Consider the following 12,538-nt stretch of genomic DNA (forward strand, 5'->3'; position numbering starts at 1 on the left):
CTTGGCGGGAGGTGCAAGACAGCAAACTAGGCCTCGGGGTATATTTTAGACTGTCCCAGGTTTATAGGCCTTTCACAGATGACCTGCGTTTTCACAAGCCTTTGGAGGTTAAAAATGATTGGTTTTGGCTTTCGTTATCTTTGTGTCTTCACAGAGAATTCCTTACAAAAGCAGACTGAGCACTGAAGTCCCGTGCCCTCGCCCACATGGTGACTACAGCACACCACACGCTGGCAGCAGCCAGGACCCTTCCAGAGCGCAGAGCACCTACCCACACTGAGCTGAAACAGACGAAACCCCCGCTTAGCTAAGTCAGCTCCCTGACGGCTGTCATGAGCTCAGGAAACACACCTACCTGGGCACCAGGGGTGGGCTCCTTTGAGGCTCTGGTGGCTCTTCGCTCCACCAGAATCATGCGCACATTCCTGGCTGCTGGTGTCACATCCCTCCTAAGTGAGATTTCCTTCAGGCTCTGTGCTGAGTGCTCTGCCTCCAGATTACTGGTGGGCCTAACGCTCTCTCTTCCTTTGAGGTCTCGCTCAAATGTCACCTTCCAATGAGGTCTATTTTGACAACCTCATTCAAACTCATAATCTCTCCTCCAGCGTTCCCATGTCCTGCTCTATTTTCTGCGGTGCCACTTCTTACCTTCCAAGATACTGAAAACTTTACTCCTCAGTTACACTTTTTGTTTAATGACTATCTTGCTCACTGGGATATTCTCATAGGACAGAACATTGCTTGACACACTGAAGTTGCTCAAGACATTGGCTGAATAAAGGAGGAAACTGCTCACCTCACTGTTGGGGCAGAAGCCGGTAGCCCTGAGCCTTTCCTCAGGAACCCCAACTTTGAATGTCAGACTTTTAGAGAACCCAGAGCCTCCCCAGGAACCAGACTGCCTCCCTTCCCCCTACAGGTATCATCCCATCAAGCTGTAGCTGAGTACACTGAGAGCCTGAGTGTCCCCCACGCCCACCCCAGGGGAACACGAGATTAATTCTTGGGCAATTTGGGGGCAGCCTCACATCCTGGCTGTTCTTGTTCGGTCCCTCAATGATGTCCTTGTCGGTTTCCTCATGCGTAAGTCACTGTTCTCTGCTTCTTCTCGGCCCCGTCTCCCACTTCTCCCTGTCTGCACTATGCTAACTTTCCACTGTGATCTGTGAAGTCTTGTCCCTTTACATCCTCAGCTTCTTCAGTGAACGCGCCTTTCATCTGCTGCTTTCACAGAAACCTGGGACTCCCCCCAAGATGCCATTTCCTCTCCAGCCTTGTGTGATGGAGGCTGCTCTTTCTTTTCTTTTCTTTTTTAAAAGATTTTATCTATTTATTTGACAGAGAAACAGCAAGAACAGGAACACGAGCTGGGGGAGTGGGAGAGGGAATGCGGGCTTCCTGGCAAGCAGGGAGTCCGAGGCAGGGCTCCATCCCAGGACCCCAGTATCATGCCCCGAGCCAAAGGCAGACAGTTAACAACTGAGCCACCCAGGCACCCAAGGCTGCTCATTCTTGTCTTCCCCATCCAGCTGAGGACCCCTTGTATCCTCTCTGCACTCCATCTATGCTCTCAAGCCACCACTTATGTCATTCTTATCAGATAAAATAAAAAACAAAAACCCATTCATTGTTGATGCTATCCAAAAACACTACTTCCTACCGCTCGCCCGCACTGTTCTCATTTACTCCCTTCTCATTCACCAAGTCTTTAGCTCACAACACACCCTTTCCAGTCACGCTTATAAGGTCATCTGTTTGGCTTAGCATTTCCAGTTTTATGCCAGTTACAAAGAGCATAGTTGGTCCTCAAGAAATACTTCCAGGGCACCTGCGCGGCACACTCAGTCAGCTGAGTGTCAAACTCTTGGTCATGATCCCGGGGTCATGAGATCAAGCCCTGGGTCAGGCTCTATTGTCAGCAGGAAGTCTGCTTGGGGTTCCCTCTACCCCTCTCTCTGTACCTCTCCCTACTCACGCACACACACTCTTTCTCTCTCAAATAAATAAAATTTTTTTTTTAAAGAAATATTTGCTAAGTGAATAAGTGAAAAAATGAAATCTGGGACAGGGAGCAGGAGGTAAGCTGAGGTTCAAGTCTCATTTTGGGGTTATACCCTTCCCAGTTCAGCAGACACTGATAAGCTGAATCGTATCCTTGGATGATTAGTATTATCCCCACTTTATAACTCACTCAAGATTATAATTAGTAAGACGTGGAATTGGGCTTTAAAAATCCCACATCTGACACCCAAAGTTTTAACCACCAAAACCCAATGCCCTCCTGAACATCATAGCTTGCAGCTAAAAGGTTTTGTACAGCTCACTGCATATAAGTATTCTGAATATTTTCTGTAGTGTTGACACATGATTTTGTCCTCTAACACTAGCAGTAGGGAATTCCCAAAAGAAATAGAAAACTATTTTTCTCCACAGAGATATAATTAAGAGAATATAGTGACCCCCCCCACCAAAAATCCAAAACATCTACTCCCAGATTTGTGGAGAATCATCAGATATAGAAACATTTTAATTAAGAGTATTTCTGTGTAGGGACGCCTGGGTGGCTCAGTGGGTTAAGCCTCTGCCTTCGGCTCAGGTCATGATCTCAGGGTCCTGGGATCGAGTCCCGCATCGGGCTCTCTGCTCAGCAGGGAGCCTGCTTCCCTCTCTCTGTCTCTCTGCCTGCCTCTCTGTCTACTTGTGATCTCTCTCTGTCAAATAAATAAATAAAATATTTTTAAAAAAAGAGTATTTCTGTGTAATAGGATTTCAAGAATGAAATGCGCCTGAGGTGGGGAGACAATTTTCATGCAGCTCTATCTGTGCAGAACTCTCAATTAAGGCAACTAGGATTTGTGGCCAAATCCAACCCACTATCTTGTTTTTCTTAAGGCCCATGAGTTAATAATTACTTGTAATAGCTGAGGGAAAAAAAACAGACTATTTCATGATACATAAAAATCATATTAAAATTTCAGTGTCCATACATGAAATTTCTTTGGAACACAGACCTACTCATTTGTCTATGTGCTGCCCCTGGCTGCTTTTACGTTACAGCACCAGAGCTGAGTAGTTGCAACAGAAACAATAAAGCCAACATTGGCTAAAATGGTGACCATCTGGCCCTTATAGAAGAAGTTGGCCAACGCGTTACAGATCATTTCTTCTGACTTATCTTTCCATTCACTCACACGGTCTTCAGTTCTATCTACTGCTAAATCCTACTGACTTTTTAATTTTACTAAATGTGTTTTTTAATTCTAGAAGTTTAGTTTTTCCAATCTAATATTTTACTTTTTTATAATCCCCTATTCCATGTATGTAATACATAATTCAATCTTGTCTTTGTTTCTTTAAATACAGTATATATGCAATTGTTTTATCAATTGTGTCTGGTAATTCCAATTTCACAAGTCTTTGTGGGTCCCCCTCTGTTGTCTGGGGTTTTTCATGGTTCTCACTAATGGAGCCTTATTTCTTCGTGTGCTTATTTGTTTTTACTGTTCATTTCCTTGAAAGGTTATTTGCAAGGAGCTCACGTCTTCCTCCAGAGCAGACTTACATTTGCCTCTGCCAAGACCTTGGCGGCACTGCCAGTCTAGGCTACCTTAAACTCTCATATACTTAAAGTTCATGGCTCAAGATTCCATAGATCACTTGGATGCAAATACCAAGTGTCGTTTTTTATTAACTTATGGCCCTGATCCACTCAGAGTTCTGGCAACCTTTTCTGGTGGAGAAGTGCAGGTTCCTTCTAGTTCATCCTACGTGGAGTCCTTTGGGATTCCAGTTTAATGTGGAAAGGATCAAGAGATGGAAAATAGGGAAGAGATGATGGTGGACCTGGAGGCTAGAATGAGAAGGTCTAACATTTAAACTGATTAAAGGGGAGTAGAGAGAGAGTGGGCAAAGGCAATATTTAAACAGATAATGCCTGAAAATTTTCCAGAACATATGCATTCCTATACTCCAGAAGTATAGTGACAGATTGTAGATACACTTGCTGTGAGCAAAGCATAACATACAGACTCTTCAAATTACTATGTTGTACACCCAAAGCTAATGTGACATCGTGTGTCAACTATAATTCAATTTTAAAAATCAATTCTGTAAAAAAAAAAAAAAGTTTACTTTAGAAAATTAAATATTTAAAAATCTAAACAAATCCAATCAAGACAAATAAAAAGAAATTCTTACATTTATAAATGTATTTATATTTTATACAACCCTTTCTTCTATTCTTCCTAAAAACCTTGGGAGGCAGGTATTATCATCTGTGTTTTTCATAAGGAAACACTGGTTTTCAGAGAACTCAGACAAATTATCTACAGTCATGTAATTCTAAGCAGCAGGGGCAGAATTTAAATCTAGCCCTTCTGATTCAAGTCCGGGTTCCCTCCTGTACTTCAGAAGTAGAACGCAATACAGAAAGAGGCTACTTCAGAAGAGGAGATCCGGCCATTGCTAAGGGATCACCTCCAGAGCTCAGAACCCTGAACTTGGAAACTTTTCCCTGGAAGCAGATAAAAATCATTCCCACATGGCTATGCTTTCTTCTGAAGATAAGCACTGGACTGGAGGTCTTTGCAATCAGAGGCAGAAATGTTCTAGCTTGTACCTTAACTTGTGAGTTATTCCCTAGGCTAAAGAGCAAGTTGACTCAAATGGTTCATTGGCCTGGCCTGGTGGGCAACAGAGAGCCGCACAACAGCCCACCATGTACTAGCCAGCTCAGCAGCGACAGGACTGTCCTCCTAATTCCCCTCCTCATGCTGCTGGAGACAGTTTCAAAACTATAGTTAATACGTCCTAGGAAACATGCCTTTTGTTCATCAATGTGTTCTGACTTGGTAAATCACTACATCTCTTCCATTCTGGTGGCATTTCACTTGTTTACAGCTTATGCTTGATTTCTTTTTCGCCCAGAGCACTAAATTAAGAACTTTTCTTAGGGGGTAGCCTGTGGCTTTCTAGCATGACTGGGCCCCATTCCCCAGATGTTAACATGTGGCTGACATCTCTCTGCTCACCTGGTGTAAAGAGCAGACCATCCTTCCCTTGGGGCTGCCTCCGTGATGTGTAAAAGCTGGGAGAATTACGACGCCTGAACTCACAGTACGAGGTACAAGAACCACAAAGCCAGACAACCATGAAACAGGCCTAGAGGCTGGACAATTCAGTGGGAAAGCTGGAGAGCCCCGGATTCGATGTCTTGTGTGTAGGTGCAGTCATCACCATCACAAGCAGCTATGGTCAAGGGCTCATGCAAGGGAGGAAAGGAAGGAGACACAATTCCCATCTTCCACATCCATCTGGGACGGAACAAGGGCCATGGGTGCACAAAGATGACGGATAACCGAAAGGAGCCACAGGTGGTTTTGCAACCATTTACTGCAAACCAGCCAGGCGCGAGGAGCCATGCAGGGCACGGACACACAGAATGGCTGCAGCCCCATCTCGAGGCATCCCAGCCTAAGGGGGAAGTGCGCGGTCATCCACCTGTCCTTCATGCATCCATCCATGCAGCCACGGCCCGGGTTTATCCAGCACCTCACAAACACGCCAGCCCTGGTTAGGTGCTAGGGAGACCAAGAAGGCCAGAACAGAGGATTAGATACTCTGTAGTTGAAAATCCGTACGAATTAATCATTTCCATTAAATCCTTACCATAACGCTGGGAGGTAGGCATATTGGTGTCCTCATCTTACAGATGGAACTGAGGCTCAAACTGGCTCAGGAGTTTGCCCCAAATGACAAAGAGAGGAAATGGCAATCCGGGATTCCAACCAAGTGAGCCTGGCACCAAGCCCGTGCTCTTGATAAATTGACAATTATCACACAGTTAATTATAGTATGATGAGATCACTGGTGACAGAGGAAGCATCATGGAAGAGATCATGAATTTTGTGTAGGGAAGAGGCGGTCTTTGAGTTTTCCGAGGTGGGCAGCAAGGAAAGGGCAGCGCAGGCACAGATAACAAGCATAAGCCGAGGTGGAGGGGAATGGAGGGTTTGCCTGCAGAGGGATAGGAGCTACTGCGGGGGAGGGGGTCTGATCACAGAAGGCTTTGCACGCCAGGCTGCAGGACATCTTTGCCTGGTCACTGCTTCCTGCTGCAACTCAACCATACTCAACCATCCTTTGCTCTGTAGCAGAAGCCTTCCCGGGGGACTCCTTGTCCCCCGAACCTGGCAGGAGCTGTTCGTGCCAGCCAAGTCTCAGGCCTTATGTTTGCACCCACAATCCCATCCTCTCTGGGCCCCCGCAAGTGGTACATGCTCCAAGAGTCTGCTGGCAGACTGAGGCCAGAGGCCCCAGGGAGTCCCGCAACAGACCCAGGGCAGAGCACGTGACCCTTTGAAGTTGGACCCCAGCCCCCACAGACATCTCTACCACAGAGTTAAGGCGCTTTTGCATTCTACTCACAGCTTGGAGTCCAGCTTCAGGAGGAAACCCAACCGATCATACTCTGAAAAAGAAAAGCAGAAAATGTCACTGGAGTCAAGCCACTGCTGATTGCATTTCCCAGACACAGACCATGGGACAGACAACTGCTCAAGGAACAGAGCCAAACACATAAGTCACGACTAAATTTATGTCAGAGAACTGCTGAACACCTGTTTTATGAAGGACCAGGTTCAATGCCAGGTGCTTCCCAGACCCTCTAGGCCAACAGTCCTATGCTGGCATGTAATAGCCTTCCTGTTTAAATGTGGTACTTGACTGAAATTTACTTAAACCACAAAACCGGACCCCCGGAGAAGTAACAGGGCCAGAAGCAATCTCTGCTTCCTCTAAGCTCAAATCTTAATTTTTGCTGAAGTAGTCGTGTTCACTACATCTTCACTCCATAGCCAAGGGGTCTTCGAATCCGTGGCAATGAACCCAGCCTCTTCATGACAGCCACAAAGACCTGACAGATCTAGTTACATAAATATTAGGGAACTGAAAATGAAATCTAAAAATAAGTTGTAAGATGTCTATGACAACTGATAAATCCTGGACAGTTTAAGTTCTTTACATCTTCCCTCATTGTAAAATGAAGTTGAAGTAGTTTTACAAAGTTGCAGGAAGTACAAGATTTTTAAAAAGAAGATATCTGGGACTGAAGGGGAAAATAAGCATAAGAAAAATAACAAAATACAACCAGGACAAGAATACCAAAACCGGATGACCTATAAGGTCCTATGTGCTCGCTGGAGGAAGGTTACAGATTTACCCCGCCCCAAGATTTCTTCAACATTAGCAAAAGCTAAGTGCAAAGCACTGATAAAATGGTTTATAGTGTTCATAAAATAAACCAGGAGAATCACAGCCATTCATGCTACGAAGACTTGAGAAGTGCCGTAAAGTGATTTCTTGTACCTTTGTTCAATGTGTGTGTGTGTGTGTGTGTAGAGTGGCTACATCAAAATAAGGCAGCCTATGAATGCAGCTCTCAGTTGGCCTGGCTTCACCTGAGGATAAAAGAGAATACCGAGACCAAACAACTAAATGAAAAAGACCATGAGGCAAGGCTTTGGAGGAACTCTGTCTTCAATAAGCAAAGAAGGGCCAAGAGAAGGAAGTTACACATACTGACAAGTACCTTGAAGGAGCCATTCTGCAAGGCCAAGTAAGGCCCGGATTTGAACTCTTTCTTTCTTTCTTTCTTTTTTTTTTTTTAAAGAACTCTTTCTTAAGCATAAAAGTAATTCCTCTTCTTGAAATTGAAGATACCAACTAGGACACACAGCCCAACAGAAGCTGGCCTCCCAGGAGAATACACTCGGGCAGTCAAAGCCTTTCCTCAAAATAATTCTGCTTTTGCTCTAACTCAGATAAGTGGATGGGAGACTGCTTAATATATCAGGAATCTATAAAAGTCAGCAAGGAAAAAAAAAAGCTTCAATTTTAAAAATAAACTGAGAACAAAATTTGCAAAAAGGGTTAGTTTCGAAGGTTAATACTCTTCCAGCAAGACTATTCGTCATTCCATTTAAAAAAAAAAGAAAAAGATAAAGAAAAGCTCATTAATGTGCCCACACCTATTGCTTCTCCCCATGTGGTCATAACCTTGGGGCAACCAGCCTGCTACAGCTCCTCAGGCCCAAGCTAAGACTTCCCTGGACATACAATGAATCCATGCTTTGGCTGGTTCCTTCCAGACACCAGAGAATGTTTTCCCCTCATTGCAAACTCAGATGTCAGGGCCAAGTAAGAACATAACACAAACGAGGGAAGGAGGGGGAATGTGATACTCTCCCATAGTAACTCATACTACTGATTTTAGCTGCACTGAAAACAAATCCATCCTGTCGAAATGTCTTTTTCTCACTGTGCATTTTTGTACAGTAGCCATAATGTCTACAGATTATTTTCCAGTGGTGTCTTAAGTTTGGTTTCCCACATACACATGCTAACTGCATATTAAATAGATTAGAAAACTTTGTGTTTCTAAAGAAATTCCCTTCGTGGCTCTCCTGGACTGTTGTCTTTGCTCTTGCTCTGAGTACCAGAGATATTTCATTTTACTCTGTAATTTAAGGAAAGGTAACTGTGTGAGCCCAACAGTGATAAATGGCAATTGACATTGCCTTCGGGTCACAGAGCCAAGAGGGAGTGGAGCCCATCTGGAGACTCCATGCTTTGCTGAAGGAGGGGGGTCTCCGCCAGCGCCAGATAACAAAGGCAGCCAGTGATGCAGACCGAGCATTGCCATGCTCTGATTTTTTTTTTTTTAAAGCCAAGAATCTGGTTCTTTAAAGGTAAACCTTTTCAATGTGTAACTATTAATAGTACATTCAAGGAAAATTTAAAGATTAGTAGGAGGATTACCCAAAATATGTCCCCAGGCAGGACTCAGCCAGTGGGCTCTCTGTCTATAAACTCTGTCCTAGGCCGGCAGCCCAAGAGGACTGGAGACATTTCTCTTTTGTGGCTGCACCCAGTCGATGGTCCCTAAGTGTCTGCTGACTGTTATTACCGGGACTATTTGGTCAAGACGGTCATGTATCCAAATCAATAATCTAATAGCACGCTAAAAAGAGTATTTCAGGGGTGCCTGGGTGGCTCAGTCTGTGAGGCATCCGACCCTGGACTTCGGCTTGGGTTGCGAACTCAGGGTCGTGAGATCCAGCTCCGAGTCAGGCTCTGCACTGGGCCTGGAGGCTGCTTAGGATTCTCAGTCTCCCCCTGCGCCACCCAACCCTCGCCCCATTGCTTGCTCACTCGCTTGAGCTCTCTAAAAAAAAAAAAAAAAAAAAAAAAAAGTATTTCAGCCAAGCCTGTGGGATGAAACACTTCAGACACTAAAGTGAGGTTCTAGACTGAGCTATAAAAAATATCTGAGAGCTTGCCACATAATTCGAAAGGCCCTCCCTCCACCAAATATAAAAGTAACCAGCTATGAGCAATTAAGGAGGGAGAATTTGAACTGCTTCCCTGGAGAGAGCTGTGCTAGGGACTCCATCTCACTGAAGGGGCAGGATGGGCAGTACTCGTCTCTCCCTCACACCTGGTGAGAGAGGCTTCACTTTGACCCTTCAAGAGTGGGGAACATGGTGGACTTCGGGTGCCTGACTTCCACCTGACCGGTGTAAAGGACACAAGGTGGGCTGGATGCAAAGGAGAGGTGCGTTAGAACTGGCCAGTGCTCCCAGGATTTGTTGCAGAAAAGGATGTGTGAATGAGCTGGTGTGGGTTTGTTTGGGGTCCCTTCCAAAACACCTGTCTGGAGGGTGGCCAGGGCTGCCGCAGAGAGCAGTGGGGCAGACACCAAGTCCAGGAGCTGCAGAAGGAGTGACGAGGCTCTGGTGGGCACATTGCCCCTCTCAGGGGAACTGCAAAGCAGAGGTTCCTCGTTGGAGGAAGGTCTCTAAAATGCCTATCAGAGCACCCCACAAACATTAGCTTTTTTTCTTTTTAGTTTTATTTATTTATTTGACAAATAGAGATCACAAGTAGGCAGAGAGGCAGGCAGAGAGAGAGGAGGAAGCGGACTCCCTGGTGAGCAGAGAGCCCGATGTGGGGCTCGATCCCAGGACCCTGGGATCATGACCTGAGCCGAAGGCAGACTTTAAGCCACTGAGCCACCCAGGCGCCCCAAACGTTAGCTTTAAACACTCAGCAGCTGAGAGAGTGTTAACAGGATCTTGTGTCTTTTCTGTTCCCATTCTCTCTCTCCCTTCCCCAGCGATTCCAAAGATTCCAAAGAGGTCAGAAGCGGCAGCCAGCATCTGGGGAGGAGTGGGAGGAGAAGGCCAAGCAAGGCACATCGCCTTCCCAGGGTCAGACACCTGCTGGTAGGAAGCCCTGAGGGCAGGGAGGGGAAGTCACTGTAGCTTTGAATGAATTGAAAGCTATGGCTCTTACATAAGGCTGGATACTCTAATTTTGGAATTGTGACTCAATGTGACCATGGGATTTTTATCACCTCAGAGGTATCAAAAAATTTCTCTGGACCTCCCACACTGAAAACATTTTAAGGGGACACAGGGAGACAAAATAAAGTCAGCTTTGATTACTCCCTGATGTGTCTTGAATGTTCAATACACTGGTTGTACTAATTCAGGCAAAAAGGGCAATTTAATGGTTCACACAACTGAACTGTGGAAAGGACCAGGGTGCAGAGGGCTTCAGGGACCATGGAAAGTTGACTGGAACACCACTGGGCCTCCCTCAGCCATTACTCTTCCTGACCGGCTTCCTTCCTGTCAGAAAACATGCTGCCAGCAACTTTCAGAAACACATCTTCAGCTTTGCCTCTGAAAACAGACAGAGACTCGGTCTTTCTGCTCCTAATGGCGAAACTCCCAGCGAAGGTCCAGGAGTGGCCTGGTGTGCATCCGTTCCTCACACCTGCTCTCATCACAGTGACAGGAGACAAGGGTTATAAAAGAATCATGATTCCCATAGCACACATGTGGTTAGGAGCATTTTCCAGAAGAAGGAATGTGCTGTCCCGGACAAATGCAGGCTCTCAGGAACAGTAGGAAGTCTTTGGAAAACTGAGAGCTAGCTTAACCTCTGGGGGAACAACAGGTATGGCCACAGACTACGTCAAATAGGCCACTGTTACAATGGGCAGTGGACTTTTTTCCTCTCATCCTCATGCTGCTGTGGGATTTTTTTCTTCCCGCACCAATCTCCTTTTAAAATCTTTCTCATGTTGCCCTCTGGCTCACCTCCCTCCACCTTCCGGTAGACCTGAAGCCTGGCTCTGCCGTGTGAGACCTCACTTTGCCAGCTTCCTGGAGCCATGAGGGGGAGTACTCATGATGTGCTGTGGTGCAGTTTTCATCACCTTTCCTGGGTCTGGGGTTCACGGAGCTTCTTGGATCTGTATTAATCAAATGTGAAAATCTTCTAGCCATTATTTCTTCAAAATTTTTTCTGCTCTCCCCTCTCTTCAGGGGAGTTCCAATAATACAAGTATTAGGCTGCCTGACGTTCTACCACTCACTGAAGTGCTCTGTTCATTTTTTTTCCCAGTAATTTTGAACTCTGTACTTATTCTAGATAATTCCTATTAAAGTATCTTATAGTTCACCACTCTTATTTTCTGCAGTATCTAATTGACTATTTATTGGTTTGGTACAGTTTTCATCACAAACGCTATTTTTTACCTCTAAATTTCTTTTTTTATATCTTAAATGTCTTTCCTTAATATTCTCATGTTTTCTTCTATCTTCTTAAAGATACAGTATATGTTTCAAATGTCTCTGCCTACTAATTCTATCACTTGTTATCACTAGGCCTATTTCTATTGACTGTTTTTTCTCTTTTTTATGGATTATTTTCATGCTTTTCTGAATTACCTGGTCATTATATATAAAACATCTTTTAAGTTTTTAATTTAATTTTTTTAAGGATTTTTATTTTTATTTTTATTTTATTTTTTTTTTCAAAGATTTTATTTATTTGACAGAGAGAGATCAGAAGTAGGCAGAGAGGCAGGCAGAGAGAGAGGAGGAAGCAGGCTCCCTGAGGAGCAGAGAGCCCGATGCGGGGCTCGATCCCAGGACCCTGGGATCATGACCCGAGCCGAAGGCAGAGGCTTTAACCCACTGAGCCACCCAGGCGCCCCAAATTTTTTTAAGGATTTTTAAAAGGCAATCTCTACCTAACGTGGGGCTCAAACTCACAACCCCGAGATCAAGAGTCACATGCTCCAGAGACTGAGCCAGCCAGGCACCCATAAGTTTTTAATTTTAACTCCAGTATAGTTAACATACAGTGTTGTATTAGTTTCAGGTGAGCAGGTGAGCCTGGTCATTCTTGATGGGATGCCAGCTATGTGAACTTTACTTTGTTGGGTGCAGGATATTTGTGCATTCCTTATTTATTTTTGAGATGCAGTTAAATTACTTAGAAAGTTTGATCCTTTCGAGGTTTGCTTTTAAGCTTTGTAAGGTTAAGATGAGAGGCAAAGTGGATTTTAGTCTCAGTCTTCAGTCTGAGATTTTCCTCTCCTGAGATCCAGACTTGTATATCCAGCTGTCTGCTGGACATATCCGCTTCCTACAGACACCTGAAATTCAGGCTGCCCCATACAGAG

General features: G+C 44.9%; 1 protein-coding gene across 6 annotated transcripts in view; it reads right to left on the minus strand.

Annotated features, from left to right (window-relative positions):
* ST3GAL3 (ST3 beta-galactoside alpha-2,3-sialyltransferase 3) overlaps nt 1-12,538 on the minus strand; it is a 193,162-nt gene that overhangs the window by 92,589 nt on the left and 88,035 nt on the right. For all 6 annotated transcript variants that reach the window (XM_047727345.1, XM_047727348.1, XM_047727349.1 and 3 more), the window contains one exon: nt 6,427-6,469. In XM_047727345.1, the coding sequence (XP_047583301.1) occupies nt 6,427-6,469 (43 nt within the window). The remainder of the gene's footprint in view (nt 1-6,426; nt 6,470-12,538) is intronic.

The sequence above is a fragment of the Lutra lutra genome, chromosome 4 (genome assembly GCF_902655055.1).
Source record: "Lutra lutra chromosome 4, mLutLut1.2, whole genome shotgun sequence".
Lineage (NCBI taxonomy): Eukaryota > Metazoa > Chordata > Mammalia > Carnivora > Mustelidae > Lutra > Lutra lutra.